Source organism: Dromiciops gliroides, chromosome 6 (genome assembly GCF_019393635.1).
Source record: "Dromiciops gliroides isolate mDroGli1 chromosome 6, mDroGli1.pri, whole genome shotgun sequence".
Lineage (NCBI taxonomy): Eukaryota > Metazoa > Chordata > Mammalia > Microbiotheria > Microbiotheriidae > Dromiciops > Dromiciops gliroides.
Genome location: NC_057866.1, coordinates 139,830,608 through 139,855,647, shown reverse-complemented (window position 1 = coordinate 139,855,647; position 25,040 = coordinate 139,830,608). Strand labels below are relative to the sequence as shown.

Here is a 25,040-nt window from a genome sequence, read left to right as displayed (position 1 = left end):
CTAAGGCTTCGTCTACATAATACTGAACAACCAATGTTTACAATTTCTCTCACTGAATTAACTGGTTTTGTTGCGAAATGTTTATTGAATTGAATCCATTGACAATGATGTTTTGATATTATATTGATAAAACTAAAGCTATTTCCACTTTCATATTTTCTGAATGCCATCCCTTTTTAATATATTTAGTTGAGGCTTTTAATTTTTGTCCAATTTAACACAGTTGCGACTACATTGTAAGGGGCAGCTAGGTGGCTCAAATTCAGACTAAGACACCTATTAGCTGTATGATCTGGGCAAGTCACTTTAACCCTCTTCAACTCAGTTTCCTCATCTGTACAATAGCTGGAGAAAGAAATGGCAGACCACTCCAGTATCATTGCCAAGAAAACCCCAAATAGGGTCCCAAAGAGTCAGACATGACTAAAATCACTGAACAATAAGACTTCTTTGTATATTTTTTGTATTATGTAAAGATCATGGAATCATAAATTTACAGCTGGATGGGATCTTAGGGGCTAAACCTAATCCCCTCATTTTACAGATGAGAAAATTGAGGCACACAATGACTAAGTGAGCTCAGGGTCACACAGCTAATAAACATTTGAGATAAGATTTGAATTTAGCTCTCCCTGACTTCAAGTCCAGTGTTCCAGTTATCTAGCTAGAAAAATAACAGAGGAATAGCCTGATTATTTATCTGATTTCTTTTCTTTTTCTTTCACAGTATAGGTAGAGCTTCACAGAGGACATCCCTACCATTATGGATGATTGCCCTTATCTCATTTGGAATTCTGGCTATCTTAGGAGTAACCATTGGTCTCCTTGTTCACTTTTTGGCAATTGGTCAGTGTTGTTTATGTTTTAACTTTTTAAAATTTGTGACAACTCTACTACTTTTTAAATTATCATGTATTCTTATAAAGTTAGTTATGCTCTGGAAAAATTATTTTGTTGTGTACAATATTTATTTCATAACAATATTTTCACCATTGAAAAAACAACAGCCAGGGTTGGCAAGATTAATTGACTCAGCTACTATTTTTCTGGTTTATGTTATAAAACAACATCACTAATAGGCTAGACAACTATGTGATTGTAGGTAGGTATGGAAGGATGAGTTTTTGAAAGGAATGGACTGACCAAGATTGTAATGAGAACATGAAATAGTCAATAGTGGCCCTATTTTATATACCCTTTACCTAATATGACAGAAAATGTGATCAGCTTATTCCCTAGCCCCTTATATCTCAGATTTGTCATTCCTAACTGTGGAGTTGTTGAGCTGAAGGTCCCAATAGCAATGTATTATCCAAAAAAAATGGTTCTTCTAACATCAGATAACCAAAATGAGTACACAACAATATTCTTCAACTCTGATTCACTTTTCAACTTCTTGTTAACTACCATACAGATTTTGCCTTGCTTTCTTCTTGTTTTTCTCTCTTGTAAATAGTTTTGTGTTTAGTTTGTGATAAGAAGGGCAACATGGTACATGGAAAGTGAGTCAGATTTGGAATCAGAGATTTGAATTTGAATTTCAGCCCTGGCACTTGCATGGTCTTGGACTAATTATCTAATCTCTCATTTTCTCATGGATAAAAGGAGGCCGAACTGGATATCCTCAAATGTCCCTATAAGCTCTAAATCTATGATCTTACAATAAGAACATAATCACCCTCATAACTTACCCATGGGCCTCGTTCTAGGTAGCATTCCCCAGTAAAGGGAATTTTTTTTTGATATTCACTTTACTTTTCCTTTTAGCACTTTCTCCTTGTCCTTATTGTCCTTCCACTTTCAGACTCAGAAGTCCAGTATTCTCCATCTAAGGGTATCCTACAATCCTTATTTTTTCTCCCTCTAACCCTGAGCACAGTGTGTGACACATAATAGGCACTTAATAAATGCTTGTTGACTTGATGACTCCCTACAAACAAAATTTATCTACCCCTTCTGTCTTTCATTCTACTCTTCAACTAAACTAAAGCAAAGCTGAAATTCAAAGCCATTAAGATGTTTGTGGATATTAATAGTTGACAAGGTTACTCACAAGGTAATGTATTTCCATTGTAATAGTGACATTATGGAGATACATCATAACCTAAAGAGAGGACTCTAAAGGGGAGAATTATAGGTATTGTGACTGTATGCATAAAAGGAGATAGGGAAGAGGATACTTTGGGGGGAGGGAGCAGACCTTTCAGTATTACCCCATATAGCCTACTGCCTACTTTGCTCATATATATATATATATATATATGTGTGTGTGTGTGTGTGTGTGTGTGTGTGTGTGTGTGAGTATAGTGTGTGTGTATGTATGTATATATGTGTATATGTGTATATGTATATATGTGTGTGTGTGTATGTGTGTGTATGGCTAACTTTGTACAGCTCAAAGTTAAATCAGTTGAACTGAGTTGGTTATAGGGGGAAAATTGTCCTACTACTCTGTTGCCCTTCTTTCAGTTATTTTAAGTATTTGTTTGGAAAAAAAAAACAAACAATTTGCTCTGTGATATTTCTACCAGACCAAAGCCTCTGCCTCTCTGCCTCTCTGCCTCTCTGCCTCTCTGCCTCTCTGCCTCTCTGCCTCTCTCTCTCGCTCTCTGCCTCTCTGCCTCTCTCTCTCTCTCGCTCTCTCGCTCTCTAGCTCTCTCTCTCTCTCCTTTCCATCTCCCTCAAGACTATCCTGGTAAATGTTTAATAACCACCTCTCTTAAAATGCATGACATTTTTTTTGTTTGTTTAACCTGCATTATTAACATTTTCCCCATCACTTTCTTAAGTTTAAACATTCAACAAAACAAGAAATCAAGCCCTGATTTATAGCTTTTGCCACTTCTTGTGGTGTAAATGCTCACACTGAAAATTTAACAATTGGCTCTTTGGAGCCAATATGAGTTGACTCCAGCACAACTCTGCTTAGAATCACAGATTTAGAGCTGAAAATGACCTTCAAGGTCATCTAATCCAAGTCCCTTATTTTACAGAATATAGAACTCGGGCTCAGAAGTTAAATGACTTCTCCAAGGTCACACAGATTCTCTGACTTAAAATTCATCATTATTTCTACTGCATTATGCTGCTTCTCAATGTTTATGTATACACATGTTGATTCATGGATATGTGTATTGTGCAGTATAATTGGAGGGTTACTAAAAGACATATCACTACTATTAAAAGAATTCCCACAATTTGAATTACAATTGTCACAATTTGAAAATCTCACAATTAATGGATTGGTAAAAGGTCAAGGTATAATTTCCTGAAGGCCACTTTTAAAAATGTCCCAGACTTTATAGATCCATGGCTTATGTAGTCAAATATAATTTTTATGAATGAGGAAACTGAGGCCTAGAGTACTTAAGTGACTTATCTAAGTTCATGAAAATAGCAAATAGTTGAGCCAAGATTCAAATTAAAGTGCCTTAACTCCCAATCCATTACTCTTTTTGTAATACTATGCTGCCTCACTATGCCATATTACCCCAAGGTACTTTAAGGAACACTAAATCCATTTTCCATTATCTCAATATTTTTTTCCTAAAACCATCACCTTATTTCACAGAAATAATTTCCCCCTTCATACTACTTAATAGATGTTCCCTGATCTTGTTCTATACCTTCCTGTCTTGAGATATTCATGGCTGTAATGCATTTTCTCCTTACCTCTATCTTTAGAAAACTTCCACCTCCCCATTCAAAGGCCAGCTCAGATATTACCAGGCAGCTGGGGCTAATCCCCCTCCCTCAGCTGAAAATAATTTTGTTTTCTTCAATTTTTCCTTGTTCACTTGTTTTATTCTCTCTTTTGCACCATCACACTCTTCCTTATATTGTATATTCTTTTGTCTTCTACTTTTTGTCATATCCCTAGTACTTAGCACAGTGCCTGCCACATGGGAGGTGCTTAATACATGCTTTTTGACTGGCTGTGTAATTCTCTCCCCCAATGTAAATTTCATAAGGATAGGACTGTGACATTTAAAAAATATTTGTATCTCAACATAGCATCTTTTTCTTTCACATTAGATACTAATGTAACCCTTGGCTCAAATAACCACTTGCATGAGACTCTCCTTATGGGTGGAGATTGGTTACTTAATGTTCCATGTTTGTATGAGGCAGGAAATTGATAAGAACTAGAGAGAAGAGATCTTTTATTCCTTCCAGTCTTTAAGCTTCCAGCTTTGTGAGAGAAAACCCATCTTTCCTAGTTCTTTTCAGGTTCTTGAAGGGAGAAAAAGGCTCTGGGAAGAAGCTGACATGTAGAGGTGCTAGAAATCCCTATCACATTCCCATTCCCAGATTGTTACAATAGAATTTCCACTTGGGTGAGATCTGAGACACTTTCTTGGATAAACTGAATTATTTCACTCCCAAAGTGAGAGCTTATTTACTTTGTATATTGTCTGCTATGTGGTCTCATAAATGGATTTAGTTACTATTTGCTACGTCTGTACATTGTGAAAATGGCATCTTGTGGGAAGCAGGTCAAACCCTGGATATATATCCAAGCATGAGGTCTTCCTTTCCTATTAAGGGATAATGATGAGAAATACAGCTTGAATCTAATACATACATACATATATATATATATATGTATATATATATATACACACACATACATACATATATATCCCCTAGACTAGCAATAGATAAGGAAGCAGATGGATATAACTCCATACCTCTTCTCTCTGAGGAGATCAGAGTGTCCACTTTTTGGCCCAAACCTCCTGCTTGCCCTCTCAGAAAGAATCAGTCTCACTTGGAATCAGACTGGGAAAAGGAGACTCTAGAAATATCTATTTTTGTTTCCCTGTGAGCCACCTCTAGACAGACCAATATACACATAAGTTACATAGATAAAGCCACAAACAGCACTCACACACACACCCACTCCCCCAAACCTTTCTTACATGACTATGGATAAGGTGGTTGAACTAGATATTGGGTACTTTTTGCATGAGAATCAGGATGCAGTAGAGCTTGGTAGTAGTATACTGAAGGTACAGTATAAAGCCTCTGAACAAAGAAGTGCAGGAAAAATGCTTCTGTGGCATTGAACAATATATGTCGGGGGTGGGGTGGTGGTGGTGTTTCACTGGAAAGATGGGGATGCTTCCCCAAAGAAGAGAGGGATGCAGGAAAAGTTACTCATATATCCTTGCTTACATGATAGTATAAAGTTGTATGGTCAGTAGGCTAGGATAATTTGGGTAAGTAACCCCAATGAAGTGGTCCACATGAATTAATTTCCAGTTTTTTACTGGAAGTAACTGAGAAGTAACTGGAGTAACTTCTCAAAAGTTGCTCTAGGCAATAATAACATAAATCAGCTTTATCTTTTGCTTGTCCAAAAAATGACTTCTAAGTTTTTATCTGGAGTCAGAAGACCTAGGTTAAAATATTGATTGCCACTTACTATCTGTGTGACCCAGGTTATCTACTTTTGTGGGTCTCAGTTTCCTAATCTGTAAAATGAGGGACTTGAATAAGCTAACCCCAAAGATGCCTTCTAGCTATAAATCTATGATTCTAGATATTATTGTTTGATGCTAGGAATATGGACCTGTATGTTTTTCTGAAGATTTCTTTTTCTTACAGAAAGGACCCACCATTACCAAGGTACCTTTCATGTCTCTGGTGTCTCAGACAGTTATGCATGTGGGAAAAGAGCTTCACAGGAAAGCGAAGCTCTGATTAAAAAAATAGAGGACCTGGTAAGTCAGAACCAGCCTATTCCTACTTCATTCTAGCATTCCTGGAAATGTGAGTATACTGAGACAATTTACTTATTGCCTTTTTTTCTTTTAACAGATATCCGATACATTTCATAATTCTAGCATATCCAGAGAGTATATTCGCTCACAAGTCATCAGTCTATCGTAAGTCATTTCTTTCAATAACTAGACATATAGATTCTTTGATTTGGAAGAGAACATTTCCAATAAGTGGTCATGTTGCTTGAAGTGGAGGGGAACTCACTACTTACCATGTTAAGGCAAAATGAGAAGCTAACACTTTACAATCGACCCTATACTTGAAGATCCTTTTGGGAAAAATCAAACAATACTCTTCAGAAATATAGTATCACCAGGCCCTTTGTGTGCAGGAGAGCATTAGCTAAGTGAATGGTAGAAATATATGAGCTGGGGGAAGTTAGGTGGCACAGTGGATAAAGCACCAGTCCTGGATTCAGGAGGACCTGAGTTTAAATCCAACCTCAAACACTTGACACTTACTAACTGTGTGACTCTGGGCAAATCACTTAACCCCCATTGCCCCGCAAAAGAAAGAAAGAAAGAAAGAAAGAAAGAAAGAAAGAAAGAAAGAAAGAAAGAAAGAAAGAAAGAAAGAAAGAAAGAAAGAAAGAAAGAAAGAAAGAAAGAAAGAGAAAAAGAAAAAAAGAAAAAAAATATATGAGCAAATTGAACCATCATGCCTCTGTTGAAAGGATGCCAGAGTCACCATAGAATGATTGGGAAGGCATGATATTAATGTTTAGCTGAGTGAACCTGAGCAAGTAATTTTACTACTTTGTTCCTTAAGCAACTTCCTATCCTCATCTACAAAGTAATAGACTAGTTGTAATCTGTGATGGCAGAGAGAGTTTCCAAGCAGGGATTTCTTAAACTAATGAAGTCATAGATCCTTTTACTGTTCAACTACATAGGAAGCCCTGGACCTTGGGCTTCATTAACATTAAACAATTTTCCCAGGTTTCAGAAGAGAACAATTTTCATCTTAGAATTGTTCCAGGAAACTTAACCTTTGGTCCCAGGATTCTTTCATCTTTCATCTTTCATTCTTTACTAATATTTAAATCCTCTCTAAATTTCCCAACTCAAAGCTTGAGGACTTTTTAAGTTTCATGGCCCTTAACCCAGAATGAGTCCTTGAGTCCAGAGATGTGATAACCTTAGCTAACTAGATACCTAACATTACTTGCCCTATTAAAAGACAAATAAGCTAACACTATGATAAATTAGAATAGTTCCCATTATATAAAAATCAGGATCATTCAACATTATCCTGGGTCCCCTAAGCTATAATATCCCCCAAATCATAATAACAGCTCCATCCTTTAGACTCAGAAGAACAGAATCACAACATTTTAGGTCAAAGGGGATCTCAGTCACCATTTTCTTATATCTAAATGGTAATACTAATTTAACACACCTTAAAAGTTATTGTCGGGGCGGCTAGGTGGCGCAGTGGATAAAGCACCGGCCCTGGATTCAGGAGTACCTGAGTTCAAATCCAGCCTCAGACACTTGACACTTACTAGCTGTGTGACCCTGGGCAAGTCACTTAACCCCCATTGCCCTGTAAAAAAAAAAAAAAGTTATTGTCTAGTCTCTGTCTGAAGACCTATGATGATGGGGAACCACTTACCTTACAAGGCACTCATTCTACTTTTATATAACTGATTGCTTTGGATAGCCCATATGCCATTGATTTCCAGTATTTGTGGAGAGAATAGCTAAATACCCAGTAGCAACTTTAAATGGATTTTAAAATAGGGGATCCCTGGAAATGAAGGCTAGGAACTATTCACTCCCCACAAGAGGATTTTCTATTTTATAAAACAAAAAAATTGACCCACTTCGATAGTGGTGAGTCAGAATAGGTTGCTCAGGTTTAAACTAATCCAAATATGTCAATTGGCAGCTCTTTGGCCTAAGATTCCCAGTTCTGGGAATATTCTGAATTATACCAAAGCCCTTATTTACTATGATGATTGAGAAACTGTATGTTACACTTAAGAGAGTTGATTATTAAATCCTTCACCCACCCCCAATTCTTTTTATGTAAAATTTCTAAAATAACAATTTAAGGCCTAAGTAATATGTTGTTTAAAAATCTAAATGTGGGTTCTAATCTGCTCCCCCCCCCACTTTTGAGGGGAAACTGGCTAAAATCACTGATAAATTCAGCAAGAGTTTAGGCTTTTAAGGATTTATTAAAAGATATATTATAAGATAGTGAAGAGAGAGAAAGATTGAGGACAGATTCCTTATAGCATGGAAATCCAAGCTTTCCTAGCAGCCCACTTGAAGTTTTCCCGCCAAGCTGATGTCTCAACCCAAAAGAGGAAGATCCAGTCACACAGCCTCAGCTTCCTACTTCCTGTCTTCCTCCCCCAAAATGGGAGGTTCTTCAAGTTGATTGGTTGAGAGTGGTCTCCTGTTGATGTCGTAGTCCACAGCCTCTGAGAACACACTCTATGCAGCATTGGCCATGTGTGGTCTTGATTTAATCAACCTTAATAGATTCAGCTTCTGAGAACAACACCCTACTCAGGGCCATCCAGGTGTGGTCCCGATTTAATTATCCTTAAGTAGGTTCTCAGTCTCTCAGTCTCACCCAATTCAATCAATTCCAAATCAATCTTCAGGTGGGGCTCCTGGGTGTCTGACAAGTCCCATTATTTTATCACAGTAAGGATGTCCTTAATAAGAAGAATACAGAGGCAATATGGCCTGGCCTCAGAGGCAGGAAGAATTGGTTTAAGTGCTCTCTGACACATACTGGCTCTGAAATCCTGGCTAAGTTATCTAAGCTCGCAGAACAAATAACACTCTAAGCTGGAGATCAGGTGACATTTTGTGCTGGTAAATGAAGTTTCCTCACCAGGAGTTTTACACATCAATGAAATCATAGGTCTGAATGAAAAAATTTTTTAAATCATTTATTTAATTATTATTTAAGAGTATACTCTTTTTTCCCTCTGATGATTGAGGTTCTTTGCAATGACTCAGTTATACCTGTTAACAAATTCTTTTATTCAGTGCCATAAATAGAGGAGTAGATTAGGTAGTATAGCTATTGACCCCTTTCGCATGTCTTTGATATTGTTGTTGTTCAGTCATGTACAACTCTTGTGACCCCATTTAGGGTTTTCTTGGCAAAGACTCTGGAGTGGTTTTCCATTTCCTTCTCTAGTTAATTTTACAGATGAGGAACTGAGGTGAACAGGGTTAAATGACTTGCCCAGGGTTACACAGTTCATAATTGTCTCAAACCAGATTTGAATTTACAAAGATGAGTCTTCCTGGCTCTAGGCCCAGCATTCTATCCACTGTAACACCTAGCTGCCCCTGTCTTTGATGTTATTACTTTGAATACAATCAAACAAACAGCTTTTTTTTTTTTTTTTTTTGCTAAGGCAATTGGGGTTAAGTGACTTGCCCAGGGTCACACAGCTAGTAAGTGTCAAGTGTCTGAGGCCAAATTTGAACTCAGGTCCTCCTGAATTCAGGGCCAGTGCTCTATCCAGTGTGCCACCTAGCTGCCCAGTCAGCTTTTATTAGTAGCTATTTGAATCATTTTGTGACATGCTGAAAGTCAGGAGAAAAAATATCATTGAGGGTGCTAGTTAAATGGATTCTGCTTAATTGAGGTTTTAGTGCAAATTCCAACATTACTACTCATTGATTTTTGCCAGCCCACTGCCTGGCCCCCTAATTTAAATTCATTTATTTGCGATGTTTACATTTGACTCTAGTCCTGGACCATATTTCCTTTCATATACCACATTAGTCAACTGCTTAGAAACTTGGTAAAGCCAATTGTATATTGTGCATGGAAAGAGTACATTTTTTTTTGTTTTGTTATAAATCTAGAGCTGATAAAAGATTTTGTGATTACAATAAGGGCGGTTACTAATATACTGAACTATTCTTATTGTTTCTAGTGCTGAGACCAATGGTGTAATGGCTAAAATCTGGCTGGCGTTTAAGTTTGTTCTTGCTAAGAGGAATTATATGAGGAGAAAAATTGAAAGTATCTTACATCAGATGCTAGAGGACAACAAAAATTCCTTGACCACCAACCCCTCTTCTCTTAAGATTATGGGTATTTAATTTATATAATAATAATAATAATAATAATAATAATAATAATAATAATCTAACTAGAATTTATATAGTACATTTAGAGTTGCAAAACACTTTTTGTGATATCTAATTTATTGCTAATGCTTAATTTTCTGGATGACTGAAAGCAAACTTAATTTAAGGAATTTATTAAGAAAAAAATGCAGTTCCTGAAATCTTATGCTGTTGCTTGTCAGAAGGAAGTGCAAAGAGGATGGGTTTGGGGACCTGAAGCAATCAACAGTATAGAGGACTTTGTGAATGGGCAAAGAAAGGGTATGCAAATGTAAAAAGTAAGTAAGGATTATTTGTTGGAAGATGGACAGTTTAGCCATTTCACTTCACATGTAGCATCTTCTCTCCCCCCTTCAGGGTTTTTGTTTTTATTTTTGTTTTTTGTAAGGCAATTGGGGTTAAGTGACTTGCCCAGGGTCACATAGCTAGTAAGAGTTAAGTGTCTGAGGTGGGATTTAAACTCAGGTCCTCCTGACTCCAGGGCCGGTGCTTTATCCACTGTGCCACCTAGCTGCCCCTCTACCTTCAGCTTTGCTGGTAGTAAGTAGATTCTGGGTTTGAAAGGGATGTTTTTTTGGGGGGTGGGGAGGAATATGCTTATTTCAATGGTAGTGAGGGTTGCCATTTCTTGGAAGCAAAAGGACTGGAAGAGGTCCCTAAAGAGTAAATTAGATTAGTTTACACATTGTAAATGTTGACATATACCAAATCAAAGGATTATTATGAATTCCTATTGGGTAACAAGTTGTAAGAGGGTAGTGTACCATGTTTAAATAGTATTTATTGATATCTCTGGATGTCTTCTTGTAATTTGGCTCCAAAAATACATTGAGATACTAATCAGAGTCATAACTAAAAATTTTGGCATCTAAGGAAAATCTGATTGAACAAAGGGTTGGAAGAGGCAGTGGGGTGAAGAGTAAAGAGTCAGGAAGTCCAAGGAGGCCATGGATCTGACTTTGAGTAATGCTTAGAGAGAGAGAATAGTCTATATTTCTTACCTTCCTCAGTTTTGGTGTGACCGTGTTGTGTCCTGACCCACATTTCCCCCAACTCCCTAAAATGGGAAGGCCAACATAAGACTTTCAAGGCTTGGGGACACTGTTCTCCAGCCCATTATGAGGAGAAAGTATATATACCTTCCCACTGGCGGTAACTGCCAAAAGAAAAACCATAGCTACCCCATCTTAATTACGGCTTTATTCCTTAAAAACTTTAGCATATTGGTGAAATATCATCTTCTTGCTTCGTGCTTTCCTTTTTTCTTATTTCAGAAATCAGTGAAGATGGTGCTGAAAACCTTTTCATCAACTGTAAGTTGAGAAATATCACAATGAAAATATGTTTTATGTAAAAAATATACACACAGATATATTCAGCACAGCATCTCCCACCATCCCCTTAAATATTAAAATGCAGCATATGATGAATTATGTCATAATGTTTCCTGTAGTAGAAGCACCAAGGGCATTTGTATAAAGGATGAAAGCGGGGCTTGCTTCCTTAAAACACTCCATTAAGAGACAAAACCATTGGCTTGAATAGGAAGAGACTGATAATAGAGTTGGGGAAGTGAAAAGAATGAAAAATATTTGAAACTGTGGGGACTGTGTCAGGGAGTCACAAAGTAGTAAAATGTGTAACACCAACAAGAGCCCAAGTGTGGCTAAATGGTAACCATTTCTGTTGGAATCAGTCAATGAAGCTTTATAATTTTTTCTAACAATGCATAGCAGCCCGAGATTGGGGGAGTGGTAGTGGGGGGTGGGGGTGGGGGAAAGGAAGAGATGGTAATAAATAATAACGATGAAATTAGAATCAGCTCTCAGAAATAACTTTGAAAAGTCAGGTTATAGAAGCAAAGTTTCTGGTCAATCTATCTGTCACTGGAGTTAAAAAGAACTAGGATTTTATGTCTAGGTAGCATGGATTTGGCTTTTAATACATAATGTTTTTAGAAGATTTGTGGCTTTTCATAGCTCATTTGCATACATGCAGTTGGTTTGAGGTTAAAATCCCAGGGAGAAAATCAGTTAAAAGACCCTAGTGTTTTATATTTCTTAGAGTTTCTTTTTTTAACCAAATGAACAGTACCTGCTGTATGAATAGCACCTTTTTTTTATCTCTAGAGAAGATTTTGAATCAACTAGGTGCTGTGGGAGATGCAGATTCTCTCTTCTCAAGCAAGATATATTCTAGTTGAGAAGACTAATGTACATGAAAGAACAACAAATTTCCAGGACAATGTAAATGATTATGACTTGAATTATGAACACCCATTTTAGGCTAATCTTTCATCCCCTTGAGGTCACTGTTTTATTTCCTACATTATTCAAACAACTATCATGTGATATGGTTGTTTTCTCCTCATAAATTTTGTCACAGTCCTCTGAATGTACTTCAGCTTTTCAATATCTACCAGAAAATGTGGTACCTAGAACCGAATGTAATACTCAAGATGCTCTTTGACCAGGAGAGATGAAAGTGGAGCTATCAACAACTCCTTTGTAACACTATACTTTTATTATTGTAGTCAAAGACCACATTAGCACTTTTGATTGCCATAAAATACTGCTGACTCCATTCTAACTCTTTTGTTTTTTCTCAACATCTATTATTTTCCAGCTATGTCTTTATCTAGTAATTAAGTAGTTGATTTTTTTAGTCCATGTGTAAGACTTTATATTTATCATTGTTCAAGTTCATTTTCTTTTTATAAGCTCACCGTTTTAGCCTGTTTAGACAAATTCGTAACCAAGTTCTGTCATTTACAATATTAGACACCTATCATAGCTTAGCATAATTATAAACTTGACAAGTATAACTTTTTTTTGTTTAAGTCATTGGTAAAAATGTTGATTAGAAGAGGGCAAAGAAAAAGTTATTTGGGAGGGTTTACACTAAAGCAGAGTTTCTTAACCTTTTTCTTTTTACATCATAGACCCTCTTTGTCAGTTTGTGAAGACAATGGGCAGGGCAATGAGTGTTAGGTGACTTGCCCAGGGTCACTCAGCTAGTAAGTGTCAAATGTCTGAGGTCGGATTTGAACTCAGGTTCTCCTGAATCCAGGGCCGGTGCTTTATCCACTGTGCCACCTAGCCGCCCCTTCATGATATTTTTATATACACATATTTTAAAAAATGTGATTACAAGAGAAGCCAATTATGTTAAAATAAAATTTTCAAAATATTTTTAAAAATAAGCTCATGGATTCAAGACTAAAAATCTCTGCTTTAGAGACCAGTCAACTAATCAGCATTTATTAATGGCTTACTATATTCCAGGAACTTTACTGAGAGTTCAATTTATGATGAAATTAGACACTCTCTGGATCTGGTAAATAGATTCAGAAGCCACTTAAATATACTATTATCCTGCCCATATTTGTCCATTTTAACCACGGATCTAAATATATGTCACCAGCATTCCTCTGATCAACTATACTAATAATCCTATTCACCCTCCAAAAAAAGGAATAAAGTGCATATGACATGATGTAATGAATGCATGTGGGCTCTTCACAATTACTTCTTTCCTTTCAAAATGTTTAACCACTGTCCTTTTGTATGGTATCTTGCCCCCATTGGAATCTAAGCTATTTGGTGGCAAGGGCTATATTTCTTTTTGCTTGTTTTTTATCACTTGTGCTTAGCACAGTGTCTGACAAATAGTAAGTACTTACACCCTTGACCTTGCCTTTCAATAATAATGTTCTAAAACTTTACTGTGAATCAGTGCCAAGTGCAATGAACTATTGTTTAAAGAATCTAATTATTTCCCATTTGAAAATTGGGTGGATATTTGTCTGTCTCTAGGAACAAGGCACCAGTCTTTCTCACCATAATTCCTCGAACATCCCTGTGAACAGTTCAGTGATCATATCAGCTAGTTTACCAGAAAGTTCCCTCAATGTGCTGACTGTGGTTCATACAGGTCAGGGGCTACCTAAACACGCTGAGGGGAGCTACATATTTTCCTTACAACCTCCTCATATATTCTTGTTTTTAATTCCTGCTAGTCATTTTTGTTTTATTCTTTCCCATCCAAAGATCATCTTTGTTAGCAAAAGAATGAAGCAAATTAGCAATTAGGTAGTCTTTCTTTCTCTCTATCATGTTATCATTTAGCTATCCACTTTAAGCCAGGGCTCTACTTTTTCCTCAATCTTCCTCTTGCTCCCAATATAGCTTTAAAAGTTAATTTTATCCTTATTAACATTTATCACAAAACTCAATGGATACTGCGCTTTAGCCTTCTTTATCATATTCTTGGGATGAGTCTTTGACTATGTACCCTTACTTCCAACTCTCATACATGTCCTTTGTAAGTCTGAAGTGGTCGATGAGTTAGTTTGCTGTGCTGGCACACTGGTGTTCTTATCCAACTCTATGCAAAGCACTTTGAAAACCTTAAAATGCTATAAGCTGTTATTATTATTCCTCATCAGAATGAGTGACAATTGCATACAGGGGTTTTATAGTATACTACAAAAGTGCAAGACAGCAATGTGTTATGGCATCCAAAAGAGCTAATGTAATCTCAGACTACATTAATAGAAACATAGTGTCCTTAGGAAGGAAATCCATGAACTCATTGTACTATCTCCTGGTCAGATGACTTCTAAAATATTGTGTTCAGTTCTTGGTGCCCCGTTTAAGGGAGGTCATTAAAAATAACTGGACACGTCAGTTTATATCACCAGAATTTCATTCTTGAGAGTCTTTCATATCTGATGATTCAAGTTTCTTATTAGAATCTCACACTAGGGTAGTCTACTCTTTGAAACCTCTTCTCCTAAAGTCTAAGCTGTACTTCAAACTATGTATGGCTCTCCTCTCCTTATTTCTCACAAACTCTCAAACCCTCACAAGGTTTCCACGATATGCAGTGTGTCCACCAATTCTTCTTGTGAGGTTGATCAAACCTTAATGTGAATGAGTTCCCTGTGAACTGATTTTGATGGAGAAAGGGGGAAAAAAGAGAGCCTAGGAGGTTAGTGATCACCAAAGGGGAAGATGAAAATTCTATTAAATAGGGAAATCAAAATAATCACTTACTATGCTGTTTTTATTTTTTATCATAAAAGTATTTTTATTATTTTCCAGTTACATGTAAAGATAGTTTTCAACATTTATTTTCATAGAATTTTCAGTTCCCAATTTTTCTCCCTCCCTCCCTTCCCTTCCTCCTCCACAAGACAGAAAGCAATCTGATGGAGGTTATATATGTACAATCACATTAATCATATTACTGTATTAGTCATATTGTGAAAGAAGAACCAGAACAAAAGGGGAAAACCTCAAAAAAGCAAAATAAACAGCCAAAAAGTAGAAACAGTATGGTTCAATCTGTATTCAGAATTCACAGTTCTTTTTTTCTGGATATAGAGAATATTTTCTAGCACGAGTTCTTTGAAATTGTTTTGGATTATTGCACTGCCGAGAAGATACTATACAGTTTTGACCACTTATTTATATTTACTTTTTCACATTTGGTACTTTTTTCCAGTCAATTGGAAACAGTGGTTTATTAGGATAACGACTCACTACTCTTCATAGTGTTCATAAACTGACAACTCCTTTTGACAGGTTGTGGGAGACGACCAAGATTGTTGTCAGATGACCTAATCACAGGAAACTACAGAATTGTAAATGGAAAGCCTTCTAAAGAAGGAGAATGGCCATGGCAAGCCAGTCTAAAAATGAATGGTGAACACGTTTGTGGGGCATCCTTGATCAGCAATAAGTGGCTGGTGTCTGCAGCTCATTGTTTTGCAATGTAAGTTCATCAGTTGAGGTAAAAAGCAAGGAGTAAGACAGTCTGGTACAGATTAAAGAGCATTTGACTTGGAGTCATGAGACTTGGTTTCAAGTTCTGAACCATCACTTACCAGTTTTTTGAGCTAAGGAAAATCATTCACTATCTCTGAGTTCTGGTTTACCTAGTTATAATATGGGGATATAAGGACTTACCTAGCATACTCACAGGTTTATTAGAAAAAATGTTTTCTAAAGTGTTATATAAATGTGACCTTTTATAATTATTGCTAAATGCAAGGTGAGAACAGCTGGGTGGCACAGCAGATAGAACACCAGGTATGGAGTCAGGACTACCTGAGTTCAAACCTGGTTCCAGACACTTACAAGCTGTGTGACCCTGGGCAAGTCACTTAACCCTGTTTGCTGCAGTTCCTTATTTGTAAAATGAGTCAGAGAGGGAAATGGAAAACCACTCCAGTATCTTTGCCAAGAAAATCCCAAATGGAGTCACAGAGTCAGACAGGACTGAAATGACTAAATGGCAGCAAATGTCAGGTGTAGATCTGAATAATGTTTACTTCAAATAGTCAATCAAAAAGAATTTATTAAGAACTTATTATATGCCATACACTTAGCTTTGCTCTGGGGATGCAAAGAAAAAGTAGAAACAGTCCATGTCTTCAAACAGCTTAAATTCTAATGGGGTATACAACTTGATCAAAATGAGTACAGCTAAGGATATATACAGATGGGCCTTTGGAACTTGAAGAAGATATTGGTAGATCTCCAGAGATAGATGAAATTCAGGGTTACTTCTCCAGGTGTAGCCTTGGAGCCAGGAAAAGCTGAGTTCAAGCCATACCTCTGACAAACACTGATTGTCTGACCTTGGACAAATTGCTTAACATCTCATTGACCCAGACAACACTCTAAGGCTACCAGTTGCAGAGTGGCCATGAATCTGCATTGGTAGAGGAAGTTTCCTTATTGGAAGTACCTTACAGCAATGAAATCTCAAGTCTAGTCCAAAACATAAGTGAGGGAAATAATAGATTTAGAATTGGAAGATCATCATACTTCACCCTCTTGATTTTACAAATGAAAATATTAAGTACCAGAGAGATGAAGTGAATTACTCAAAGTTCACATGGTTAATCAGTGGCAGACAGGATTTGAACACACATCCCTTGACTCTCAATTGATTGCTCTTACCCCTGTATCTTTAGTGGAAAGGAGACATTTGAAGTAAGTAAAAAAGAAAGACCCAATTCAAGCCCTATTAATTTGTCTTATCTATGGACAACCTAACCAATATTGGTAGTTATTAGTTCTAATTCCTATACGGATGCTATATTTCTTGGTTTCACCTTTCCAATGACATTAGGGGCAGCTAGGTGGTGAAGTGGATGGAGCACTGGTTCCAAAGCTGGGAGGACCTGAGTTTAAATCTCACCTCAGACACTTAATAGCTGTGTGACCCTGGGCAAGTCACTTAACTCCAATTGCATTAAACATCTGGGACCATCTCCAGTCATCCTAATGTATATCTATCTTGCCATTGGACCTACATGGTTCTGGAGGAGAGAGTAGGACTTGGTGACCTTGCACAGTCCTCCCTCACTTAAATTCAATTTGGGGCAAGTCCAAACATCATCCTAATATCATGGTCCTCTTCAAGAATGAAAGACAAACAACAAGTGGCACTGCCACAGTGTCTGCCACAGTCACTAGGGGGTAGATTCTGCTATGCTTACCAACCTCTAACCCTTTTGCCCTACAACATTATTGTCTCTACACTCTTAGGGCTATATTCTTCTAGTTCATGTGTTTCTGTTAAATGGGGTTACTGCATCTCCAATGCAATTTGTGTATACAGAAATCATTTCTGAAAATATATCATAGCTTGTAGCTTCACTAATCCACTTGCTTTGACTGTCAGTGAAATATAGTTAGCTCAGAGCCAAGATGGCAGAGGAAAGGCAAATGAGCTCTTGAACTCATGACATGATCGCTCTGAAAAACATCCAAATAATGCCATAGGACAATTCCTGGAGTAGCAAAACCCACAGAAGAATGTGCTGAAATCATCTTCTAACCAAGGACAGCTTGGAAGGTCAGAAGGAGGGAGCTCCTGTGCTGAGACGGGAGTGGATCCCAACCCCACAGTCACCCTGACACAGATCCAGTCCCAGGAAGGCCTTGGCAGAGAAAGAGCCCCCCCCCCCCCGAGCCTCTGAACCACCTGCAGCACCAGTGTCATCTGGAACTAAGCTCACAGTCTGGCGAGAGGGCTGAGCCCTTGGCAGAGGGGAGATTATAGGGGTCTATTCTGGTGCTGAGGTAGAACTTGGGTTTTTCACCCCTGCTGAGAACCAGGAGGTAGGCTTGAGTAGCAGTGGTCCAGGGAGGGGCACAGACTCATCAGAGCTAAAAGCCACAACACACAAAGCTGGTTGTTTAGCAAGTTGGTCTGGGGTCATCTATAGACAAGGGAACAGGCTAGGTGGGTAAAGAACCTGCTCCTCCTTAAATCATACCACTTGGGACCTTCTGAAGCTTGGGATAGTGCAGCCTGGAAACAGTGCCCCACTTTAAGGAGCCAAAAGTCAAGTAAAAGAAAGGCAAGATGAGCAGACAGAGACAGGTGAGGACCATAGAATGTTTTTTAGTGATAAGGAAGATCCAGGTGCACCCTCAGAGGAAGATGTCAACATCAGGACCCCTATATCTAAAGCTTCCAAGAAAAATATGAATTGGTCTCAGCCCATAGAGGCTCTCAAAAAGGACTTTGAAGATAAAGTTAGAGAGGTAGAGGAAAAAATGGAAAGAGAAATGAGGGCGATACAGGGAAGACATGAGAAAAAAGTCAACAGCTTGAAAAGCCAAAATGGTCAAATGGAAAAGGAGGTACAAAAGCTCTCTGATGAACATAATTGTCTAAGAATTAGGATTAAACAAATGGAAGCTAGTAACTTTATGAGAAACCAAGACACAATAAAGCAAGTCCAAATGAATTAAAAAGTAGAGAGCAATGTGAAATATCTTCTTGGAAAAAACTGCTGACATGGAAAATAGGTCCAGGAGATATAATTTGAAAATTATTGGTCTACCTGAAAACCATGATCAAGGAAAGAGCTTAGACATCATCTTCCAAGAAATTGTCAGGGAAAATTGCCCTGATATTCTAGAAGCAGAAGGTAAAATAGAAATTGAAAGCATCCATTGATCACCTCCTGAAAGAGATCCCAAAAGGAAAACTCCTAGGAATATTATAGCCAAATTTCAGAGCTCTCAGGTCAAGGAGAAAATATTGCAAGCTGTCAAAATGAAAAAATTGAAATACTGTGGAGCCCCAGTCAGGATAGCACAAGATCTAGCAGCTTCTACATTAAAGGACCAGAGGGCATTGAATATGATATTCCAGAGGGCAATGGAATTAGGATTACAACCAAGAATCAACTACCCAGCAAAACTTTGCATAATCTTTCATAGGAAAAAATGGCATTTCAATGAATAAGAGGAATTTCAGGTATTCATGATGAAAAGACCTGAACTGAATGGCAAATTTGACTTTCAAATACAAGACCCTAGAGAACCATAAAACATTGGAGTTGGGGGACATACCTAGGGTCAGGCAGTGGGTGACTGTCTTGTGTCCGAGGCTGGGTTTTGGCTGGGATCCCCCTGGGTCCAGGGTGGATGCTTTGTCCACTGTGTCACCTAGCTGCCCCATGATGACATCTTTAGGGTTAAATTGAGGGGTGAGGGGGATACACTGCAGGAGGGGGAGGGACAGAGGTAGCATGGGGTGAAATCCCACAAGAAAGAAACAGGAAAGGGCTTATGGAGTGGGGGAAGAGATGGGGGAGGAGCAGGGCAGTAAATGAATTTTACACTCATCAGAATAGGCTCAAAGACCTTAATCTCATCAGAGTTTCCTCAAGGAGGGATTAACACACATACCCAATTGGGTGGAGTAATCTATTTAATCTGGGCAGTACATGAGCCTAACACTCATCAGAATTGGCTCAAAGATCTCAATCTCATCATAGTTGGCTCAAGGAGGGAATAACATACACACTCAATTGAGTGGAATAATCTATCTAACCCTGCAGGAAAATAGAAGGGGAAGGAGATAAAGAGAGAGGGGCAAAAGAATGGAGGGCAGATTGGGAGAGGGGACAGACAGAAGCAAATCCCTTTTGAAGAGGGATAGGGTGAAAGAAGATAGATAATAGAGTAAATATCATGGAGAAGGGAATAGGATGGAAGGGAAACAGTTAACAATAGTAATCATGAGAAAGAGAAAAGGGGGAATAATTGTACAGAAATATGTATAGCAACTCTTTGTGGTGGCTAAGAATTAAGAACCAAGGGAATGTCCATCAATTGAGGAATGACTGAAGAAGGTGTGGTATATGATTGTAGTGGAATGCTATTATGCTATAGGAAATGACAAACAGGATGATCCCAGAAAAACCTGGAAAGACTCATATGAACTGATATATAGTGAAGTGAGCAGAACTTGGAGGACATTGTGCACAGTAACATCAGTATTGTTGGATGAGCAATTGTGAATGACTTAATTATTCTCAGCAGTGCAATGATCCAAGACAATCCCAAAGGACTAATGAGGAAGCATACTATCCACCCCCATAGAAAAAACTGATAAAAAGAGCACTTATGGTTTGTACTTATATAACCTGGTTGATGTCTTGTGGAGGGGAGAGGAAAGGGAGGGAGGGAGAAAAATTTGGAACTCTAAATCTTATGAAAATGAATGTTGAAAACTACCCTTACATGTACTGGAAAAAATAAAATAAACGTTTGTTTCAAAGAAAAAATAAATTAAAAAAAAGAAATATAGTTAGCTCACAGCAATACATAATATATAAAGTGTAAGATTCCTTCTCTGGTCCAGTGCAGCTCAGTTCAGTGAAACTCAGTTTTAAGCTCAGCCCAGCAGAGAAACAGCATTCATAACCTCAAATCTATCCTTTAGGAATTGTGAGCTTTAAAGTATCTCCTGAATTTCTGATGGTACTGAGGCAAACCTGGGAAGCCCTGTGTTTTTATGTATTCCCTTGTTAACCTAAGACTATAATGTTCTCTAGACCAGTGGTGCCAAATGCAAATAGAAATGGGGAGATGGACACTAATCCATAATCCAATAAGCCATGCAGACTTCACATTAACTTAGTTTTAAAATGCAGTATTATCTAAGGTTTTGTTTTGTTTTTAGTGAGGCAATTGGGGTTAAGTGACTTGCCCAGGGTCACACAGCTAGTAAGTGTTAAGTGTCTGAGGCCAGATTTGAACTCAGGTACTCCTGACTCCAGGGCCGGTGCTCTATCCACTGCGCCATCTAGCTGCCCCATTATCTAAGTTTTATTGTATTTTTGCTTATATTTTACAATTGTATAAAATGAATAGCACAAACAATAAATTTTCCAGGAGTTCAGAGGGAAGAAAGATATTTCCATCTTGAACAGCCAAAGATTTTTTCACTGAAGAAATGAGATTTGAACTAGGCTTTCATGAGCTAGTAAGATTTCAAGAGGAGATGGGGAAAATACAATGAGAATAGAGGAAATTCTAGGAAGGCAAAACACAATTTGCAAAGACAAATCACCTTGGAAAGTTGGATTAGAGGTAGAAAAGTGCAAAATGATGGGGATAATGAACATACCAGTTTGTCAGGAGTTTTGGTCCAAATTGAGTTTTTGTGTGGCATGTGGGAGAAAGAGCAGGAAAGGGAGATTGAGATAAATTCTTGTGAAAACTGGACATGATGGGTTACCTAAAGAATCTTAATGTTGTGAAATAATAACCTTTGGGAGTACCACTTTGACTTGACACTGAAGATATCAAAAATAAATTTTGTCTTTAGGAAGAATGACACCAAAATTTGGACTGTTACTTTTGGAAATATGGTAAATCGTCCCTATGCGAAACGAAATGTTAAAACCATCATTGTTCATGAAGATTATCAGTCTCAGATGGTTACTAATGACATTGCTTTGGTGCAACTTGCTGAAGAAGTCACTTTCACAAGCAACATTCGTGCCATTTGTCTTCCTGAAGCTACACAGAATATTTCAGCAGGTGACTTGGCCGTTGTTACAGGATGGGGAGCACTTTCTATGGGTGGTAAGTTCTTCACTGAATATTGAATAGCCTCATGCAAAATGCCCAAGCTGCAAAGAAGACCATTTTGAGTCATGTAAGGGAAACCAAAAGTATCTCCTATTTCTCAATTTCTGGTGCAGGACAGTTCCAAGTACTAGTTAGTAAGGCAGTGGGTTTGTACTTAAGGAAGCTAACTGTTAGCACAAGTTGGAAATCTGAGCATATGCTCTGTGGGAATGGGAAGCAGTTCTGATGAAAACATTAATGACCTGTCTATGCTGAAGTTCCTGTCACTCAATATATTTAAGCAAAGAAGGGCACTCCAATGATAGTGCTTGAAAATTGGCCCTTATGACACTTTGAAGTCAGATAGCATTGGAAGAAAGAATTAGCCAGTCATCAAGCTTTTATTGAGAGTCTACCAATGTGTCAGGCATTGTCTACATGGTGGGGATACCAAAAAAGTTCCCAAGGAACTTACAAACCAATGGAAAGAAGGAAAGAGGTAATTTTTATTTTGTCCAGCAAAGCAGCACAGGTGAAGGGAAGGGGAAAATGGCCAGTGTTACTAGATATATTAGATTTATGTTTGTTTCCCTTATCTTGGGAGTCTCCCTTTCTCTTGGGGGTCGTATGTGCTGTGCTACTTAATTACATTAATTTTAGGCACATAGTTTGCCAGTAGGGAGTGTTCAGAGAAAATATGCCCTTGATTCAACAAATACCTTTTGAGGATCACTCACTTGCCCTTCCCATATCCCCTGGAAGTCTCTGAACTCCTCCTCTTAAAAATACCCCATGCCTAAGATAATTTGATAATAAGGTAGGGAATCTTGACACATGCTGGGTCTGAATCATCCCTAAGGTCTAGAGACCTTGATGGACACTTGGAATCTAGTTCATTTCTGACCCAAAGATGTGAGGAGTAAAACAAAGGCCTAACATGGAAGTATAGCAAAGATTCCATTTCTTGATACCTCTTCTTTTTTATGTTTAGAATTTTTATTTTCCCAAACTACATGTAGAAACCAATTTTGACATCATTTTTTAAAAACTTTGTGTTCCAAATTCTCTTCCTCTCTCCCCCCTTCCAAAAACTCAAGCAATTCAATATAAGCTATACATGAGTAGTCATGCAAAACATCTCCACATTAGCCAGGTTGTGAAGGAAAACAGACAAAAAACCAAAACTTCAGATAAAGGAACTAACATAAAAATATGCTTCAATCTGTATTCAGACACCATCAGTTCCTTCTCTGTAGATGAATTGCATTTTTCATAAGTCCTTCAGAGTTGTCTTGGATCACTGCATTGCTGAAAATAACCTAGTCCTGCACAGCAGATAATCCTACAATATCACTGTTATTTTGTACTCAATACATTTCACTTTGTATCACCTCATGTAGGTCTTTCCAAGTTTTTCTGATAGCGTCCTGCTCATCATTTTAAAAAATAGTAAACTACATTTATATAGTACTTTAAAGAGAGATTTCCTTATAATAAACCCATGAGGTTGATTATTGCAACAACAGTAATAGATAACATTTATATAGTACCTTATACCTGACAAAGAATTTTCTTCACAATAACCCAGCAAACTACCATATATTTTATTATCATCATAAATCATTCAGTCCTGATCAATTAATCCTCTCTTCATCCAATTATCATCATGATATCTCTTCTTGAAGGGATGTTGGTGACCATCTAAGATTTAAATCATCCCAACAATAGATCAAGAGTAGTAAAATCCAACTATGGTTCTTGCATCACTTCCTGGATGTCATCCAGAGTAGCTTACTAAGAACATTATTTGCTGTTTCTAGGACCTCGGCCAGTGATACTTCAACAAACCACTGTGCTAATCATTAATACAGATACCTGCAATGCCCCACATGCATATTCTGGAAGGATTAAAAATTCCATGCTTTGTGCAGGATATATGGATGGAAAAACTGATGCCTGTCAGGTAGGTCTGAAATGCAAATACAAGCAAACAAGAAAATCTCTATCCTCAAGGAAAATGTATTCTAATGAGGAAAGATAACACATAAAGGGGGAGTTGAAATTAGGGATGGGGGAAGTAGAGAGGGGAAAGAAGAGGGCTCACAGATGAGTATGGCAGTTCTCAAGGAGGAAGGAAAGTCTGAAGATTAAATTGGGATATGAGTGCTGTTGTGTTGCTTGGACATTCAGACGATTAGGCAACTCCATGGAAATGCAGTATAACAAGGAATTCCTTGGCATCCATCCATCCATCCATCCATCCATCCATCCATCCATCCATCCATCCATCCATCCATCCATCCATCTATCCATCCATCTATCCATCCATCTATCCATCCATCCATCCATTCATCAATAAGCATTTATCAAATTCTTACAATTTTCTGTGGATACAAAGGGTAAAAACACATGCCTACAAAAATAGTCCCTACCCTCAAGGAGCTAACATTCTAATGGGTAAAATTATGTGTAAATACATGGACATACAAGAATCAGAGTGGAAGGAAAGAATAATAATGAACAGGCATGGCATAATAATCATTTTTTTTCTTCCTTTAGAATGACTCTGGTGGACCATTAGCTTCACGTACTAGAGGTATCTGGTACCTCATTGGAATAGTGAGCTGGGGAGATGGATGTGGTAAAGTCAACAAGCCAGGTGTCTATACTAAACTGACTTTCTACCGGGACTGGATTGGTAACAAAACTGGCATCTAAAGAAGTAATTTATGGAGTATAACAGGGATTGTTGCAAGTCACAAATACTAATCAAGAATTCACGTTTAATATGTATTCCTTTAGCATCTGAATAATGGCTGAAATATTGTCTTTAAAGCATGCTGAGAAAACTGCTTATTCAAATATTATATTTCTATATGAATACAGACAATCCCCATGAATTTACCTGTTTCACTCTTCAATTAAACTGAAGCAAAAGGAAAAAAATTTGATAAATTCTAGTGAATATTTTTGTCTAAATTTTTATTTTGCAAAATTTTCTAATGTTATGCATTTTGGTCCAAAATGAATATTACTCACAATTGTATTTTTAAATTTTATTTTACACAGATCAAACCCACACAACTGGCTCAAATTGGTTGTTTTAATCTTGATTTAGAAAAGAAGCAAAACATTATTGGAGTATGTCTGAAGCTCTCTGGTTCTATGATTCCTAGTACAGTGCTTGGCACAAAGGAGGTACTTTTTATAAATCAACAAACACTTTTCAAGCACCTACTATGTGCTA

The 25,040-nt window shown here is 37.6% G+C and overlaps 1 protein-coding gene across 1 annotated transcript; it reads left to right on the top strand.

Moving 5' to 3' along the window:
* The first annotated feature begins 767 nt into the window (after window positions 1-767).
* LOC122730446 (transmembrane protease serine 11B-like) lies at window positions 768-24,511 on the top strand. The gene is made up of 9 exons (XM_043969573.1): window positions 768-846; window positions 5,611-5,726; window positions 5,824-5,891; window positions 9,704-9,864; window positions 11,174-11,212; window positions 15,488-15,677; window positions 21,549-21,808; window positions 23,614-23,756; window positions 24,353-24,511. Exons 1-9 carry the CDS (start codon window positions 768-770, stop codon window positions 24,509-24,511), a joined length of 1,215 nt encoding a protein of 404 aa, XP_043825508.1.
* Window positions 24,512-25,040: the final 529 nt, after the last annotated feature.